The sequence below is a fragment of the Macaca thibetana genome, chromosome X (assembly GCF_024542745.1).
Source record: "Macaca thibetana thibetana isolate TM-01 chromosome X, ASM2454274v1, whole genome shotgun sequence".
Lineage (NCBI taxonomy): Eukaryota > Metazoa > Chordata > Mammalia > Primates > Cercopithecidae > Macaca > Macaca thibetana.
Genome location: NC_065598.1, coordinates 150142468 through 150163240, shown reverse-complemented (window position 1 = coordinate 150163240; position 20773 = coordinate 150142468). Strand labels below are relative to the sequence as shown.

General features: G+C 37.7%; 2 protein-coding genes across 4 annotated transcripts in view; both read left to right on the top strand.

Moving 5' to 3' along the window:
• CMC4 (C-X9-C motif containing 4) overlaps positions 1–20773 on the top strand; it is a 540756-nt gene that overhangs the window by 126343 nt on the left and 393640 nt on the right. The gene's annotated exons all lie outside the window — the stretch shown is intronic.
• Positions 1–20773, top strand: part of TMLHE (trimethyllysine hydroxylase, epsilon) — a 105361-nt gene that overhangs the window by 41700 nt on the left and 42888 nt on the right. For all 3 annotated transcript variants that reach the window (XM_050775476.1, XM_050775477.1, XM_050775478.1), the window contains one exon: positions 16906–17087. In XM_050775476.1, coding sequence (XP_050631433.1) covers positions 16907–17087 — 181 coding nt within the window. In that variant the 5' untranslated portion in view covers position 16906. The remainder of the gene's footprint in view (positions 1–16905; positions 17088–20773) is intronic.

Genomic DNA, 20773 nt, shown 5'->3' with positions numbered 1-20773 from the left:
CATGCACATAGCCTTGGTTCAGGTTTTACTTTAAAGGTGTTAACCATACAGCATTGCTTCTGTTGGAACATTTTTTTTCTAGCTATTCATCATAGTGTCTCAGATTCATAATGGTCCCTAGGTTTTCAAAGCAACCGAAGGCATTCAGGGGGCTCTTCATTTATACCGTATCTTATCCCACATCATCTATGCATCTGAGAAAGGGACTTTTCCAACAGAGCAATGCAGGAGACCCCCACAGGGATGATGGGGTGCCCTGCCCATACTTTCACTACAAACTCACAGCAGCCAAAGGCTACCCACAAAGGGCAAGTTGGTGGTCCCCATTTTCAAGTCAGTATCTCCAGAGTATCGAGGTACCTCTTCCACCTAGCAGTAGAATCAATAGATTTCATTCAGAAGCAACAGCATACCAACACCTGTGCTCAGCAGAGCGTGGTGGACATTCAGAAAAACCTTACTTAGCACCTGGCAAAGAAATGTGTGAATGAGGTGTGTGTGTGACTATGGATTGGAGGAACTGAACTTTCACTGCCATTTGTAAGTCTTGATGGGCTAAGTCCAAGCCGTAGTTTTCTGCCCATATTATAATGCCACCCCATGCCTCTGCGGCCCCTAGAAGTCCTTTTAAGACCTTTCATGGCAGTGCATCTGATATAATGTCTTGTGGTAAATGGAAACATGAAGTCCATGCACTGGAACGAAGGATGTACCAGGAAACCCAAGGGATAGTTTCACCTACTCTTGACCCTAGACCACCCTTGTTTGTCATAAACTTTATCTCAACCTTGTCCTGCCCTGCTTTTCAGTACCACAAGCCATACCCATTATGGTAGATACACTGATGTAATTGGCTGTGCTCTGCCTGATATTACTGTCTCTCACCAAAGGCCACAGTTTTCACTGCCTTTCAGACTCCAAATTCTTTAAGGTCTTTCCTTTCCTCTCACAGCATACTGTTGACACTAAATACATATAACAGTGCTTATTCTCCTTTCACATACAAAAGGTCTGAAATGCTCTGCTTGGTCAATTACTATAAACTATTTCTGCCTTTTTTCTTCACTGTTTATGTTCCTATAATGCTTGTAGACACTTTGCTTTAACTCATACCTTTTCCTTTTGGATTGTAGTTTTTGCTCCTCCATACTCTGAAACTACCTCTATTCTGGCAGCACATTTTAAACCCACCTTGGCTAATGCTTTTCATGTTCTCACCTGGTACCTTAAACTGTACTACCTAGATGCTATTGGCAATCCATTTTGGCCTGTGTTAGGATCTATACATAAGTAGCCCATTGACGGTGAAGTATATGTTAGCGACTAGAGCAGAGGTTGACAGCTGTCCACACTGGGGATGAATATGGCTTGAAGATGTGTTTTTGGCTCATACTGTTGAGGCATTGTTGAATTTAGTCATTGTGATGCCCACTACAATGTGCCACTCGTATCACCTACTGAGGGCCCAGCTGCTGTGTTCTATCATCCATCATTGTTTCTTTCTGCCAAGGCTACACTTCCCATACACTGTTCCAAACTACTGAATGACCATGGCAAGAATACTGATGAAAGCCCATTCCTTGGAGACCCGGACTCCTTTAATGGCCACCTTTGGCTTGAGTATTCCCCAGTAGCCTTCCTGAAATTTTCTTAGATCTGCATTGCAGTCTGAGACTGCGCTTCCTTCCTTCTGTCTTCCACAGGAATAGGACCTGTACCATGGTCTGATGACCCTCCAAGTTTAGACACTCTTCCCACTTCCCCTCACATGTATTTTCCCCAGTAAATTACTTGCACATCTATTTTTATCATGGCATCTGCTTTTTTAGAAGACCTGAATTGATACAGTTGTTGGTATTACAATTTGGGAGATTTCATATATAATCTGTATATCTGGCTCATTTCAAAAATTCTGAAGATTACAACACTAGGCCTATCTGTCCATAATCAGCTGGAACTAAGTAGTGGCTATGATTTTTGGACACTTCAGTTCACCCCTATCTCTACAACACATTGTCTCTTATGCTCGACTTATTTATGTTACTTGCCTAGCCCTTGTGAGCATTCAATTTTGAGTCCTTGAAAAAAAGAAACATTCTTTTAATTCATGCAGTCCAACATATTATTTTGCTGATTGTGATGGAGAAAATGGTATAGACCTTTCTCTCATTGGAACTTTTTCTTGTAATAAGGCAACCAGACATTGGCTAAACAATCACAGAAATAAAAACAAATAAACAATAATTACAAGTTGTAATAAGTGCACTGAAGAATAAAAGGATCTATGAGAAACTAACAAATGTTAATCTTCTTTTCCGTGCCTACACCAGTTCCTTTGGTAGTCTCATCCAGTCTCCTGACTTTAAATACGAACTTTGGAACAACTACCAAATTTGTATCTCCAGCTCATATCTCTCCCCTGAACTCAAGACTCATGTATCCAGCTGCCTCTCTGATACTTCCACCTAAAAATCTAATAGACATTTCAAATTTAACAGATCCAAAACTAAAGTTCTAATCTGTTTTTCCAAACATCCTCCAGCAGTCTTCCGCATCCTTTCAGTTTTTCAGTTCAAATACCTTGGGTTATCATTCATTCCTTGATATAGTTTGGCTCTGTTCCCCCCTCCTGCAATCTCATCTTGAATTGTAATCCCCACGTGTCAGTGGAGGGGCCTGATGGAAAGTGATTGAATCATGGGGGTGGACTTCCTCCTTGCTGTTCTCATGATTGTGAGTGAATTCTCAGGAGATCTGATGGCCTAAAAGTGTGGAACTTCCCCTTTTGCTCTGTCTCCTGCTACCATGTAAGGTGTGCATTGCTTCCCCTTTACCTTCTGCCATAATTTTAAGTTTCATGAGGCCTTGCAGCCATGCAGAACTGTGAGTCAATTAAACCTCTTTGTTTTACAAATCACCCAGTCTCAGGTAGTTCTTTATAGCAGTGTGAAAATGGACTAATACAGAAAATTGGTACCAGTTGAGTGGGGCATTGCTATAAAGATAACTGAAAATGTGGAAGTGACTTTGAAACTGGCTAATGGGCAGAGGTTGGAACAGTTTAGAGGGTTCAGAAACAGACAGGAAGATGTGGGAAAGTTTGGAACTTCCTAGAGACTTGTTGAAGGGTTTTGACCAAAATGCTGATAGTGATTTGGACAATGAAATCCAGGCTGAGATGATCTCAGATGAAACTGAGGAACTTAATGGGAACTGGAGTAAAGGCCACTTTTGCTATGCTTTAGCAAAGAGACTGGCAGCATTGTGCTCCTGCCCTAGAGGTCTGTGGAACTTTGAACTTGAGGGAGATGATTTAGGGTATCTGGTGGAAGAAATTTCTAAGCAGCAAAGTGTTCAAGAAGTAATCTGACTGTTCCTAACAGCATACTGTCATGTGCATTCACAAAGAAATGGTCTGAAATTGGAACTTATATGTAAAAGGGAAGCAGAGCATAGAAGTTTGGCAAATTTGCAGCCTGAATATGTGATAGAAAAGAAAAAACCAAAAAACCCATTTTCTGGGGAGAAATTTAAGCCTGCTGCAGAAATTTGCATAAGTAAAGAGAAGCCAAATGTTAATAGTCAAAACAATGGAGAAAATGTCTCCAGGGTATGTCTGAGACCTTTGCGGCAGCCCCTCCCACCACAGGCCCAGAGGCCTAGGAGAAAAAAAAAGGTTTCATGGGCCAAGCTCAGGGCCTCCCTGCTCTGTGCAGCCTTGGGAAATGGTGCCCTGCATCCCAGCCACTCCAGCTCCAACTGTGGCTTAAAGGGGCCATGGTACATTGCTTCAGAGGATGTGAGCCCCAAGCCTTGGTAGCTTCCATGTGGTGTTGGGCCTGTGGGTGCACAGAAGGCAAGAATTGAGGTTTGGGAATCTCTGCCTAGATTTCAGAGGATGTATGGAAACACCTGGATGTCCAGGCAGAAGTCTGTTGCAGGGGCAGAACCCTCATGGAGAACCTGTACTAGGGCAGTGCAGAGGGGAAATGTGGTATTAGAGGCCCCACACAGAGTCCACACTGGAGTACTGCCTAGTGGAGCCGTGAGAAGAGGGTCACCATCCTCCAGACCCCAGAATGGTAGATCCACTAACAGCTTGCACTGTGCACCTGGAAAAGCCACAGGCACTCAATGCCAGCTTATGAACGCAGCCTCAGTGGCTGTACCCTGCTGAGCCACAGGGGCAGAACTGCTCAAAGCTGTGGGAGCCCATCCCTTGCATCAGCATGCTGTGGATATGAAAATGGAGTCAAAGGAGATTATTTTGGAGCTTTAAGATTTAAAGGCTCCCCTGTTGGATTTTGAACGTGTGTGGGGCCTGTAGCCCCTTCATTTTGGCCAATTTCTCCCATTTGGAATGGGAGCATTTATCCAATGCCTTTACCCCCGTTGTATCTTGGAAGTGACTAACTTGTTTTTGATTTTATGAGATCACAGCAGAAGGAACTTGCCTTGTGTCAGATAAGACTTTGGACTTGGAATTTTTAGTTAGTGCTGAAATGAGTTAAGACTTTGGGGGCTGTTGGGAAGGCATGATTGGATTTGAAATGTGAAAAGGACATGAGATTTGTGAGGGACCAGGGGTGGAATAATATGGTTTGGCTCTGTGTCCCCACCCAAATCTCATGTTTAATTGTAATCCCCAATGTTGGAGGAGGGGCCTGGTGGGAAGTGATTGAATCATAGTGGTGGATTTCCCCCTTGCTGTTCTCATTATTGTGAGTGAGTTCTCATGAGATCTGATGGTTTAAAAGTGTGGCAGTTCCCCCTGACTCCTGCCATCATGTAAGACATGCCTTGCTTTCCCTTCACCTTCTGCTATGATTGTAACATTCCTGAGGCCTCTCCAACCATGTAGAACTGTGAGTCAATTAAATGTCTTTTCTTTATAAATTACCCAGTTTCAGGTAGTCCTTTATAGCAGTGTGAAAATGGACTAATACATTCCTCTTTATCTCACACCCCATATTCAATTCATCAGCAAATCTGTTGTTTGTGCCTTCAAAAAAACAGACTCTGACCCTTTCTCACTACCTTCACTGCTACTTCCTTAGTCTAAGTCACGATCATTTCTTGCCTGGATTACTTCAATAAATCCAGTACTGTAATAGCCTACTAACAGGTATCCCTCCTTTCCTTGGCCCATTTACAGTTTATTCTCAATACAGAAGCCAGAACAGTTCATTTAAAATGTGTCATCATGTTACCTGTTAGTTTTAAAACCCTACAATGGTTCATCATTTCTATCAGACTAAAAACTAAAGTTTTTATATATTAGCTTATAAGGCCCTACATGATTTGACCTGATCTATTTATTCCTACCTTTCTCACTTCATCTCCTATTATTTTACTTCTTGCTTAGTGAACTCCAGCTACAATGTTTTTTTTTTCTTTTTTTTCTTTTTTTGCTGCTTTTTTTTCTTTTGGCCACAACAGATATAATCACAACTTAGAACCTTTACATTGGCTATCCCCTCTGCCTAGCCTACTTTACCCCAGATATCCTTATGACTAACTTCTACTTTGATCAAATGTCATCTTTCTTAATGAGGCCTACCCTGACCACCATGTTTCAAAGTCCAACTTCCAGCACACTGCTTTATCCTGCTATTTTTTATAGCTTACTATATATAACTTATTATGTTTAGTTATCTACCTTCTCCCACTAGAAGATAAACTTGAAAGCAAGACTTTTTGTCTTCTTTGTTCACTGGTATATACCTAGTGCCTAAAACAATGTCTAGCACAAAGTAGATACCCGACAAATATTTGTTCAAATGATTAACTAATTAATTAGTTAATAAGAGTGTGAGTGAAGGTTTCTCAATGAATTGATATTTAATCTGAGACCCAAGGAATAAGCAGGAAGAACAAAGGGGAGAGCATGGTAAGCACAGAAGGCAATATATGTGATGGTCCTGACGTGGGTGGGGCAAGATAGATTATGTAACGCTCTGAGTACAATTGTAAAGAGACTGCTCAAACCTTTGCCTCCCCTCAAGGAGCTCATAGCAAGTGAGGTAAGAAAAATAATTAAAGAAATGATTGTCATACATGTTTTAAGTGCACTAATAAGGTTATGCACAGAGACCTGTGAAAACACTGAGTAGGCAGTTACTAACTCTTCCTAAGGGAGCTGGGAATATTTTACAAAGAAGGTGACATTTGAGCTAAGTCTCAGGCAGGAGAGTGGCATGATGAAAGTGTTTTAAGAAGATTAATCTGGCAATAGTATGGACAATGGATTGGAATATGGATGGACTGAAGGCAAGGAAATCATCTAGTCTATGGCAATAGGCCAGGTATGAGGTGATGAAGGAATCTATAGGAATGGAAAGAGAAGGACAAATCTGAAAGACATTTGGAAGGAAAAATTGACAGGAGCTAAATGCACTCTTGGCTTTAAGCCTTTCAGGAGGTAATGCTTCTTCCTTAGTAATAACCATGAAAAGATTCAGATTGACCTATTATGTAATTGCCTACTCTGACTAGAATTTCTAGCTATGGCTGTTCTCCAAAAGTTTCTGTTATTATGATTGATACTTGTTGGACCTTAATTTACATTAAGATGGCTTTAGACTCTAAAGGTTGGGAAGCTCTCAAAAACATAATTTTGACTATGAAACAGCAAATTATTCTATTAAAGGAGAAAAGAGGAAAACCATCGGGCCATGTAGGAAGTTTTACAATGAGCTCATACTTTCTTTTTTTAAAAAGATAATATATAAGAAATAGGAAAAAGGGCACATACGCAAGGATAAATATAACTGGTGACACGTGCCTAAAGGGTTAGTATTGGAAGGATAAGGTCCAAAATTACCTCAGGCTTGTAGAAATGCATATTTGTAAAGACATCAAGAACAATATTTTAACTATACTCTCAGAAAGAAAAAGTACATGTGTCCTGGAATGGGTAAATTATAACTCACTTGATATTACTAAACTACTCTCAGTAATCAAAGGCATTAAGGAAAATAGGAAAGGTGCTTTAAGATTGGATTTATATGAATATATTACTGAGTCTAACAAAGAAAAAGGGGGTCTCTTCAATCTTCTAATCAGTGAGCTAAATGTCTCTTAAGTTAGCTTCTAAAACAAATTTTCAAATAAGTGAGTACTTAAAAAATTACAGTTGTCAACAAAGCCATTCAACAGAAACCTGGTTCTTATTTCTGACAAGGCTATTAGAGGTCGTTTATGGAAATATGGCAGACATAATTACATATCTTAAATGAATGAATGAAATTTCAGCAAGACTAACAAGTCATTTATGATAACCTTCTGGACAAGATAATATGGGTTATAAAATTAATATAATTATGTATTAATTAATTAAATCACCATATTCAAAGAGTGCTGATTAACAGATCATAGGCAAAGGATGAATTTTTTGATGATCTGCTGTATACTCTACCTTTGGATTGACCCAGTCAATAATGTACAAGGAAGCAAGTAGCAGGAAGTTAGGCTGAGAGGTAGCTCAGAACCAGGTAGTAGAAGGCATTACATTAAGGACATTGGATTTTACATTGAAAAGCCTAGGGAGACATTCAAATGGAGTGACAAACTGACACATTTTAGTTAACTCTTCCTACCATGTGCAAAAAGTTTGAAGGGAGGGCAAGAGTAGATAGGTCAATTAGAAGGCTCTTGCAGTCTTTAAGTGAGAAATAATGATGGGCCTGGACAGGCATGTTGGCAAGTAGAGAGACACTACGGTGGGTGAAGTTTGAGAATCATTTAGGGGATAAAATTTATCATGACTTGATAATTGGCTAGGGGGGAAAACTTTTTTTAACGAGGTATCGAGTTTGAGGCACTGATTTTTGAGTTACTCAACTGGTTGAATGAGACTAGAATTTACTGTGAGGAGGAACTCTGTGGGAGGAGACAGTTTAGGTGTAGGGGAGATCAGGATGTCATTAAAAGGTGCTTCATAAGGATAGGAATATTTTTGATTGCTGATATATTTTCAGCACCTTTAACAGTGTCTGGCACCTAGTATGTATAAAGGTCTGATATATTTGCAATAGGAGTCCTAGAACAAAAGGAGAGAGAATGGTACAGAAGCAATATTTAAAGATATGATGATGAGGAATTTTTGAAAAGTAATAAAAGCTTTGCATTACTTTTCTATAGCTGCATATCAAATTACCACAAACTTAGTGGTTTAAAACAACATCCATTTATTAGCTAACAGTTCTATAGATCAGAAGTCCAGGTGTGGCATGACAGAGTTCTCTGGTCATGGTATTAAAGGCTGAAATCCCAATGTTGGCCAGGCTATATTCCTTTCTGGAAGCTATGGCTAACAATCCACATGTAGCCTCATTCAGGTTGGCTGAATTCAGTTCCTTGTAGCCATAGGACTGAAGTCCCTGTTTCATTGCCACATGTCAGCTGTGACTCACTCTCATCTTCTAGAGACTGCCTGTCTTACTTGCCACGTAGTTATCTCCATCTTCAAAGCCAATGAAAAATCTTCCTGGCATCAACTCCGTTTCTTGCTTCAAGTCTCTTTCACTAAGAAGAGACCAATTCAAGATGGATTAAAGACTTAAATGTTAGACCTAAAAGCATAAAAACCCTAGAAGAAAACCTAGGCAGTACCATTCAGGACATAGGTATGGGCAAGGACTTCATGACTAAAACACCAAAAGCAATGGCAACAAAAGCCAAAATTGACAAATGGGATCTAATTAAACTAAAGAGCTTCTGCACAGCAAAGGAAACTACCATCAGAGTGAACAGGCAACCTACAGAATGGGAGAAAATTTTTGCAATCTACCCATCTGACAAAGGGCTGATATCTAGAATCTACAAAGAACTCAAACAAATTTACAAGAAAAAAACAACCCCATCAAAAAGTGGGCAAAGGATATAACAGACACTTCTCAAAAGAAGACATTTATGCAGCCAACAGACCTGTGAAAAAATACTCATCATCACTGGTCATCAGAGAAATGCAAACCAAAACCACAATGAGATACCATCTCACGCCAGTTAGAATGGCAATCATTAAAAAGTCAGGAAGCAACAGATGCTGGAGAGGATGTGGAGAGATAGGAATGCTTTTACACTGTTGGTGGGAGTGTAAATTAGTTCAACCATTGTGAAAGACAGTGTGGCGATTCCTTAAGGATCTAGAACTAGAATTACCATTTGACCCAGCAATCTCATTACTGGGTATATACCCAGAGGATTATAAGTCATGCTGCTATAAAGACACATGTATACATGTTTATTGTGGAACTATTCACAATAGCAAAGACTTGGAACCAACCCAGATGTCCATCAGTGACAGACTGGGTTAAGAAAATGTGGCACATATACACCATGGAATACTATGCAGCCATAAAAAAGGATGAGTTCATGTCCTTTGTAGGGACATGGATGAAGCTGGAAACCATCATTCTCAGCAAACTATCAAAAGGACAGAAAATCAACACCGCACGTTCTCACTCATAGGTGGGAATTGAACAATGAGAATACTTGTACACAAGAAGGGGAACATCACACACTGGGGCCTGTCGTGGGGTGGGAGGCTGGGGGAGGGATAGCATTAAGAGAAATACCTAATGTAAATGATGAGTTGATGGGTGCAGCAAACCAACATGGCACATGTATACATATGTATCAAACCTGCACGTTGTGCACATGTACCCCAGAACTTAAAGTATAATTAAAAAAAAAAAAAAAAAGAGAGAGAGACCAGCCTCTTTTAAAGGATTGCTGGATTAGGTCATCCCAACGAAGGGCTATTCCCCTTTCTTAAAGTCAGCTGTCCCATATACATTACCTAATAATGCAAGTGAAACCTTATCATATTCATAATCCCTCTCACACTCCAGGGGAAAGGATTTTACAACAGCAAGGACAACTAGAGGTCATCTTAGAAATCTGCCTGTCACAAGCATCAGTTCGTGGATTCAAAAAGTACCATAACCCAAAGCAGAATAAATAAATAAAAAACCCTCATCTAGGTGTATTTTAGTAAGAACTGCCAAAAAAAAAAATAAAGAAAAAAAAAGTCTTAAAAGCATTTGGAGAAAAAAAAAAAGTATTACCTTACAAGGAATAGCAATTAGATTGGCTTTGAGTTTTCAACAAAAACAACATGAAGATAATAGAATTACATTTTTAAAATGCTGACAAAAGTAGCTGTCAACCTAAAATTGTATCTGGTGAATTCTATATCCAGCCTTTTAAAATGGAAGTAAAATAGATGTTTTTAGATGGTCCATAACTTAGGGAACCTGTCACCAAAAATCAAAGGAAATATTAAGGATCTTCAGGCAGAAATAAACTGATCCTAAATGAAATCTTGGAAATATATAATGAATGAAGTGCAGGGGGGAGGTTAAATATGTGGGTGGATCTGAATGTCCATTGATCATATTTTAAAAAATAGTAATGTATTGGCAAAGCAAGGTAGTGTATACCTGTAGTCCCAGCTACTCGAGAGGCTGAGGTGAGGATCTTGAGCCCAGGAGTTTGAGGCTGCAGTGTGCCATGATCATGCCACTGCACTCCAGCCTGGGTGACAGAGCGAGGCTTGAATCTATAAATGAATGAATGAATGAATAAATAAATAAAAATAGCAATGTCATGTGGCGTGTGTGTGTATGCAATTAAAATACATAATAATAGCAATTGAGGGAGGAAGATAAATGGAGTTAACATAAACCCTCTAATTTGTGTTATACTTTAGTAAGTCAAATATATATGTTATTATTCATAGAATAATCACTAAAAACAGTAAAAGAATGTGTAACAATTAGACAAGGAGTAAATTGAATAATACAAATTACCATATTAGTACAAAACAAAGCAAGAAGAGAAAAGATAACAGAATAGGCAAGACAAACAGAAAGTAAATAGTGATATAGTGGAGTTAAATATATCAGTAATTATAGTAAATGTAAATGGACTGAATACCTCAGTTAAATGACAAAGATTATTAGAATGGTTAAAAAATACAAAATCTACATCTTGTTTATGAGACATATATAAAATGTAAAGATATAGGAAGGTTGAAAGTAAGAGGATGGAAGAAGTATAGATGCAGATACTACCCAAAAGAAAACTGATATAGCTATATTAATACCAGACAAAGGTGACTTTAAGGTAGAAATATTTACTAAATATAGAGCTATTTTATAATGATAACAGGGGCAATCCACCAAGAAGATACAATTATTCTGATTTGTATATACTTAACACTCAAAATAGGCAAAGCAAAAATTTTCTGATGCCCAATAAATAAATTCATAATCACAATCAGAGATCTTAAAATATATCCCTCAGTAACTGATAGAATATCAGACAAAAAAGAGAAAATCAGTAACTATATAGAAGAGTTGGACAGTAATATTAACAAACTTGACCTAATTGACATATATAGACAACCACATGCAACAATTGCAGAATACATATTCTTTTCTGCACATAGAATAATACGTGATGTGTTGACTCATAAAGCAAATCTCAAAAACTTTAAACAATTATAGTATCTTTTGGCCACACTGACATTAAGTTAGAAAACAAGAAACAAATTAGAAAATCTCCCTAAAATTAGTAGTATACTTTAAAATAACCTGTGGGCCAAATTTTTAAAAATTGTAATGGAAAATAGAAAGTATGTTGAGCTGACTGAGAAATGGAAATATAGCATATCAAAATTCAAAGGGATACTGTTAAACCCTTACTGTAAGGGAAATTTGTGGCCTATTCCACAAAAGAGGAAAAGCTAAAAATCAATGACATATGGATCCATCTCAGGAAATTGGAAAAACAATAGAAAATTAATCCTAAAGAATGTAGAAGAAAGCAAAGATAAGAACAGAATTTCCTGTAAAAAAGACATATTTGATAGACAGCATTATCGAAACCGAAAGTTTCTTTTATGAAAAGACTAATAAAATTGATAATACCACTAGAAATATGGATAAAGAAACAAAAGGAGAGAGAGAAAGCATAAATAACCAATATTAGGAATGAGACGAGCTATCATTGTATATCATAAAACAGAACAGTTACAGTTGGACATGGTAAATAATTTTAAGTCAGTGTACTAAAAATTTAAATAAAATACATAGATTCCTAGGAAACATAACTTACCAAAAAGAACACAAGAAGACAAATTTCTGCACTGATCTATAACTATTAAGTAACTCAAACCCATCTCACAAAGTAAAGCCAAGACTCAGATGCCTTCACTGAGTAATTCTATCAAAATTTAAGAAAGAAATAATACCAATCTCGCATGACATTTTCCAGAGAACAGAAGAAAGTGGAGGTCTTTACAACTCTTTTTATAAAGTTAGAATAACCCTGTAACTAAAATATTATAAGGAACATATGAGAAAGGAAAATTTGGGGCTAATTTTAGACATTAATATAGATGCAAAATTTCTAACAAACTATTAGAAAATTGTAACCAGTGGTGTATTAAAAGGATAATATACCCTATTGTAGTTTGGTTTATGCCAACGTTGCAAAGTTGGTTTACATTTTGAAAGTGAATCAAGGTAACTCACCACAGAAACAAAGGAGAAAAATCATATAGTCAAATCAATAAATGCAAAAAAAAAACCCTAAAATTCAACATCCATTTATGAGAGAAAAAAATATTTTAGCAAACTAGGAATAAAAAGTAACTTCTGATAAAGGTTATTTACAAAACCATCTACAACATGCCACCCACAATATCCAACATTCAAAAAAATACTACATATATAACAAAATGGGTAAATAGTCATAGTAAGGAGGGAGGACAATAGTCAATAAAGGCAGACTCACAGATAACCCAGATATTGGTGTTTTCTGACCAGGACATTAAAACTGTTACTGTAAATATATTAGAGAACTTACAGGAGCAAATGAGTGAAATGAAGGAACAGATGGAAAACTTTAGAGGATAAACAGAATTTCTAAATAAGGACCAAGTGGAAATACTAGAACTGAAGAGTAAAGTGGAGGTAACATTTCCTAACTTATTTTGTGATCATTAAAAAGTCAAGAAACAACAGATGCTGGAGAGGATGTGGAGAAATAGAAACACTTTTACACTGTTGGTGGGAGTGTAAATTAGTTCAACCATTGTGGAAGACAGTTTGGCGATTCCTCAAGGATCCAGAACTAGAAATACCATTTGACCCAGCAATCCCATTACTGGGTATATAACCAAAAGATTATAAATCATTCTATGATAAAGACACATGAGCACTTATGTTTATTGCGGCACTATTCACAATAGCAAAGACTTGGAAACAACCCAAATGCCCATCAGTGTGAGACTGGATAAAGAAAATGTGGCACATATACACCATGGAATACTATGTAGCCATAAAAAGGATGAGTTCATGTCCTTTGTAGGGGCGTGGATGAAGCTGGAAACCATCATTCTCAGCAAACTAACACAGGAACAGAAAACCAAACACCGCGTGTTCTCACTCGTAAGTGGGAGTTGAACAATGAGAACACATGGGCACAGGGAGGGGAACATCACCCACTGGGGCCTGTTGGGGGGTGGGGGCTAGGTGAGAGATAGCATTAGGAGAAATACCTAATGTAGGTGACAGGTTGATGGGTGCAGCACACCACCATGGCACGTGTGTACCTATGTAACAAACCTGCACGTTCTGCACATGTATCCCAGAACTTAAAATACAATTTAAAAAACCCAGCATAAATCAGATAAAATACCTGATAAAGATGTCACACACACACCTACACACACCAGACCATGTATTTCTCATGTATCTAGATGCAAAATACTGTGACAAAATTTCAGCATATTGAATCCAACAATGTATAAAAAGGATAATATATCACATAATCAAATGGGGTTTATTTCAGAAATGCAAGGTTGTTTTGACATAGGAAGTCAATCAGAATTATTAACCACTTTACTAGAATAAAGCAACAAGCCATAAAATAATCTCAATAGATGTAGAAAGTACATTTACTAAAATTCAACTCATATTCCTGATAAATACTCTCAGAAAACTAGGAATTGAAGGAAACCTCCCCAACCAGAAAAAGGCCATTAATAACAGTAACAAAAAAATCAAAAAACATGGCTAACAACATACTTAATCATGAAACTAGAATGTTTTCTCCTAAGATCAGGAACAAAGCAAGGTTGTCCATGCTCACTCCTCCTAACTAGTGAGTGCAATGCAGCAAAAAAATCCTGAGAAATTTCCAAAACACTTACTGGAAGTAATAATTGTTTTTAATAAGATTACAGCATTCCAGGTCAGAATATAAAGATCAGTTGCATTGTGTATACTGTTAGCAATTGCAAATTGAAATTTTAAAATGCTGCTTGTAATAGCACAATAAATCACTTAGGAATGAATTCAATGAAAGATGTGCAAGACCTCTATACTTGTTATTGTCAGACATCTTCATTTTTGCCGATCAAATGGTTATATCATATCTTACTGTGGCTAGATTACAATTCCCTAATCATTAATGATGTTGAACATCTCTTCATGAATTTATTGACCATATTGACCATATGTGTTTTCTCTTAGAAATGTCTGTTCATACTATTTGCTCACATATTGTTTGCTTTTCCCATTGATTTGTAGGATGTCCTTTTTTTTTTTTTTTCTGAGACAGAGTCTCACTCTGTCACCAGACTGGAGTGCAGTGGCACAATCTCAGCTCACTGCAAACTTCACCTCCTGGGTTCAAGTGATTCTCTTGCCTCAGCCTCCTGAGTAGCTGGGATTACAGGTGCCTGCCACCACACCCAGCTAATTTTTGTATTTTTTAGTAGAGATGGGGTTTCACCATGTTGGTCAGGCTGGTCTCGAACTCCTGACAATATGATCCACCCGCCTCGGCCTCCCAAAGTGCTGGGATTTCAGGCGTGAGCCACCATGCCCAGCCTGTAGGATGTCTTTAAATATTCTTGATATTAATACTTTGTCAGTTGTATGAATTTCAGATACCTGCTGCCAGTTTGCAAATTGCTTGATTAATAATCCCTTGTTAGGGCCGGGCACGGTGGCTCAAGCCTGTAATCCCAGCACTTTGGGAGGCCGAGATGGGCGGATCACAAGGTCAGGAGATCGAGACCATCCTGGCTAACACGGTGAAACCCCGTCTCTACTAAGAAATACAAAAAATAGCCGGGCGAGGTGGCAGCGCCTGTAGTCCCAGCTACTCGGGAGGCTGAGGCCGGAGAATGGCGTGAACCCGGGAGGCGGAGCTTGCAGTGAGCTGAGATCCGGCCACTGCACTCCAGCCTGGGCGACAGAGCCAGACTCCGTCTCAAAAAAAATAAAAAATAAAGTACCTATTATAAACCTGCTTAGTAATATTTATTTTGTGAAATCATGAAGTGAGTGAATATATTTGATTAAGAGCAGATTTTGGGGAGATTATTCGATGTAGTGGGAGAAGACTATTTGATTAAGAATTGAATATTTGACTAGGAGTTGGAAATTTTTTTTCTTTCAAGATCCAGATAGCATGTGTTGTAGACTTCATAGACTACAAATGAGAAATTCTAGTCTGGTTTTCGTCTGGAGTCTTGGTCTTATACTCATCTTTGTTTTTCTTTACAAGTCCTTAAAAAATACAAAATCCATTTCAGTTTGTGGGTCACAGATTGCCAACCCCTGTTTTAGACAGTACCTATAGGTAGGAGGTTGGAAACAAGAGACAGTGAAGAAATAAATGTAACCCAGATATCAGCAGAGGACTTTCTGTGCTCTCCTCCTTGCCCTCAGCCACAAAATCTCAATAAAGTTGACTTTAGCCTTCCATTCTCTATCCTGTAATTACAGACTGCTCCCTAGTGATTAGTAAATTCTACTATATCTCTAGCTGTGGCTTTAGTGTATATGATTGCTTTCATCCCATATCAACATGAAGTTCAGTCCTTTCATCAGCTTACAACTCACATACCCACACATATGCACGTGCACACACACACACACACACAGGGACTCACTAGTTCACTCAAGAGAAGCATTTTGTGGATTTAGTTACATTACTGCATATTTGAGGGTGTAATTGAGAAGGTTCACATTGAGAACCACACAGCCTATCTGTAATCACATAGCTCTCTCAGTCTTCCACCACAGGACAAATTAATTCCTCTTAAGACCTTATGCAAATGGTGTTGTTTTATTAATTTTTCTAAAACTATGCTACTCAGCATCACCACCTCCAAGCAGGTTTATCCAGGCATTTTCTCAACAGATACAGTTTATTCCTAACAGCCATAATAATGATAATAATAGCAGCAATACATATGTAGGGCTTAGTATGGAACATATAATTCTAAGTATTTTAGTCCTCACAGGAAAGCCATGAGATAAATACTATTATCAACTTCATTTTACAAAGGAAGAAATAGAGTCACTGAGGGTTTAAGCAACTTGCCCACAGCGGAGAAGAAACTTTCACATAGTCAGAATAGGGGTGATTAATAGTATCACAAGCAGAGAGACCCAGAAGGATGAGACATGAAAAATAATCCTTTTACAATTATGGGTCAGTTGACAGGATGATGATGGATACATTCTGAGAAATGCCTCATTCAGCAATTTCATGGTTGTATGAACATCTTAGAGTGTAAACAAACCCAGATATATATATATCTATATATATAGCCTGTTGCTCCTAGGCTACAAACCTGCATAGCATGTGACTGTACTGAATACTGTATGACATACAATAAGAGTGGCTAATGAGAAAATGTAAGTAATGGTTATAGATCACTTATGCTTAGCTTTTCACAATTTCTCCTTTGTTTAATCCTCTGTATTGAGATCATTAAATCTATCATTTTACATAATTATATCTGTAGTGTTATTCCTACAGCCTCATAAAAGTTGTTTTATATTACTACTAACTTGTTATTATCCAATCTTCTAGGATGTGGTACCACAGATTGTCCCACCTACAAAGCAGGCTTCAGGACTTGCTGAAGGGAGGAGTCATATATCCAGCCCTTTCACAGCCCAACTTCAAAAGCTTACTTCCTTTAGCTGTCCATTGGCACCATACAGTCTCCAAGTCTCTGACTTGTGCTTGGCAGCAACATGAAGATCATTTTGGTAAGAGATGTGTGAAGACAGATACTTTTTAAAACTTGTGGTAAGAAATATTTGCTTTGGCAGCACATATATCAAAAATTGGAATGATAAAATTGTGGTAAGAAAACACACAGTATAAAATTTATTCTCTTAACCATTTTAAGTGTACAATTCACATTGTTATGCAATGATAAATACCTTCTGTGTGGTCTGAAAATACTTTTTGTGGAGTTGACAGGACCTCTAGCCATTTATTTTTAAGATTAGCCTACAAGTTGGGAGAAAGACAAAAATAACAGAAGGCAATAGCAAAATCCCTTCTCAACTAGGGGAAGGCAACTCAGCCTGTTCCAGCCCCACTCCATCTCCCTGTCTTACCTAAGGGAAAAAAAAAGAAAGAAAAGAAAGCCTTAATATACAAGGGAGCGGGTTTCAAAGACATAGACTAGGAATGTTACAACCACAGAAAGTATTAGTTGGCAGGAGGGAATACTTTACCTATGTGTATGAGTCTCCTAAGGCTGCCATAACAAATTACACAAACTAGGTGGTTTAAAACAACAGTTTATTTTCTAATAGTCTTGGAGGGTTGGTAAGGCCATGCTCCCTCCAAAGGCTTTGGGAGAGAGTTTTTCCTTGCCTTTTCTAGTTTCTTATGGTTGCTGGCAATCCTTGGCATTACTTTGCTTGTGCCAGCATTACTCCAATCTCTGCTTTCATATTCACAGGGCCTTCTTCACAATGCCTAATCTCTGTCTTCAAATATTTCTCTCTTTATAAAGATAGCAGTCATTGGATTTAGAGCCCACCCTAATCCAGTGTGACCTCATTTTAACTTGATTACATCTGCAAAGACGCTTTCTAAATAAGGTCACGTTCACAGGTACCAGGGATTCGGACTTCAACATATCTTTTTGGGGGTTACAGTTCAATCTACCACACCCTGGAAGAGAAACAAAAACAATTGTGAAAGTCACACTTCCAAGACACAGGCCCACTATGCACTCCAGAGACTGAGAATCTGAAGATTGTAGAATGCCCTCATCCCCCAACACCCTACAACAAGCTAATAAGCCTCCAGTTAAAATGACAATGGATTACAGCTGGAAGAGCTGCAAGAGACAACCTGTCTCTGAGGTACAGCACAAAGGGAAGAGCCAAGGCCAAGAGAGAAGACAAAAGCAAAATCACTAGAGAAATTTAATGCTTCTGGTACCCACAGAGACAACAAACATCAAACACAACCTAACTCTGGGCCAGATTAATATAGATATTCATGGTAAAATCCTATTTACCTCAGTAGCTATTGCTCTATACAAGATGTCTGGCTTTTAACAATAACAGAATTACAAAACTTGCTAAGGCAAGAAATAACACAATTTGAAGAGGCAAAGCAATATCAGAACCAGACTTACATATGACACAGGTGTTGAAATTATCAGTCAGAATTTTAGGACTTTTTTGTATTTCTGTGAAAAATGTAATTGAAATTTTGACAGGAGCTGCATTGAATCTGTAGATCACTTTGAATAGTATAGATATTTTGACAATATTAATTCTTCCAATCCATGAAGATAGAATATTTTTTCATTTATTTATGTGTTCTCCAATTTATTTAATCAATATTTTATAGTTTTGAGTGTAGAGATTATTAATCTCCTTGGTTAAATTTCTTCCTAAGTATTTTTTGCAACTATTATAAATAGGATTGTTTTCTTGATTTCTTTTTCAGTTAGTTCATTGTTAGGGTATAGAAGCATTACTGATTTTTGTATGTTGGTTTTACTGAATTCATTAAGTCTAACAGTTTTTTGGTGGTCTCTTTAGGGTTTTCTATATATAAGATTATTTCATCAGTGAACAGAGACAAATTCATCTCTTTCTTTCCTATTAGCATGTCTTTTATTTCTTTTCCTTGCCTAATTACTCTGGCTATGACTTTCAGTACTATGTAGAGTAAGAGTGGGAAGAGTAAGCATCATTGTCTTGTTCCTGATCTGAAAGGAAAAGTTTTCAACTTAAGACACCGAATGGCTAAAGCAATCTTAAGCAAAAAGAACAAAGCTGGAGGCATCATACTACGTGATTTCAAAATATATTACAAAGCAATAGTAATCAAAACAATATAGTACTGGCATAAAAATAGACACATTAACAAATTCATTATAAATAAACATACATACACATATTAAAATAAACAAGCAAGACCTCACACGTAGGCATATTATATTAAAACTGCAGAAAACCAAAGACAAAGAGACATTCTTGGAGGCAGCCTAGTGGGGAGAAAAACACCTTACCTACAGAGAAACAAAGATAAGAATTGCAGTGGACTTCTCATCAGGAACTGTGCAAGCCAGAACACAATGGAATGACAAACTGAAGTGATAAAGGGGGGAAAACTACCAATGTAGAATTATATATCCAGCAAAATGATCCTTCAAAAGTGAAAGATAAAGACTTTTTCATACATCAATACTATTTTGATTACTGTCGCTTTGTAAGACCTCCAATTTTGTTCTCATTTTTCAAGATTATTTTGACTATTCGGGGTCCCTTGAGATTCCCTATGACTTTTAGGAAGGTTTTTTTCTGTTTCTACAACAAATTCCATTGGAGTTTTGATAGGTATTGCATTTAATCTGTAGATCACATTGGGTAGTATGGGCATTTTAACAACACTAAGCCTTCCAATCCATGAGCATGAGATGCCTTTCCATTTATTTGTACCTTTCTTTGATTTCTCTTAGCAACATTTTGTAGTTTTCACTGTAAAAGTGTTTCTCTAACTTGGTTAAGTTTATTCCTAAGTATTTCATCCTTTTTGATGCCATATGCAGAAAGCTGAAACTGGATCCCTTCCTTACACCTTATACAAAAATTAACTCAAGATAGATTAAAGACTTAAACATAAGACCTAAAACCATAAAAACCCTAGAAGAAAACCTAGGCAATACCATTCAGGACATAGGCATGGGCAAACACTTCATGACTAAAACACCAAAAGCAATGGCAACAAAAGCCAAAATAGAGAAACGGGATCTGATTAAACGAAATAGCTTCTCCACAGCAAAAGAAACTACCATCAGAGTGAATAGGCAACCTACAGAATGGGAGAAAAGTTTTGCAATCTATCCATCTGACAAAGGGCTAATATTCAGAATCTACAAAGAACTTAAATTTACATGAAAACAAAACAACCCCATCAAAAAGTGGGCAAAGGATATGAACAGACACTTCTCAAAGAAGACATTTATGCAGGCAACAAACATATGAAAAAAGCTCATCGTCACTGGTCATCAGAGAAATGCAAATCAAAATCATCTCATACCAATTAGAATGTCAATCATTAAGAAGTCAGGAAACAACAGATGCTGGAGAGGATGTGGAGAAATAGTAACGCTTTTACACTGTTGGTGGGAGTGTAAATTAGTTCAACCATTATGGAAGACAGTGTGGCGATTCCTCAAGGATCTAAAACTAGAAATACCATTTGACCTAGCAATCCCATTACTGGGTATATACCCAGAGGATTATAAATCATTCTATGATAAAGACACATGCACACTTATGTTTATTGCAGCACTGTTCACAATTGCAAAGACTTGGAAACAACCCAAATGCCAATCAATAATAGACTGGATAAAGAAAATGTGGCACATATACACCATGGAATACTATGCAGCCATAAAAAAGGATGAGTTCAT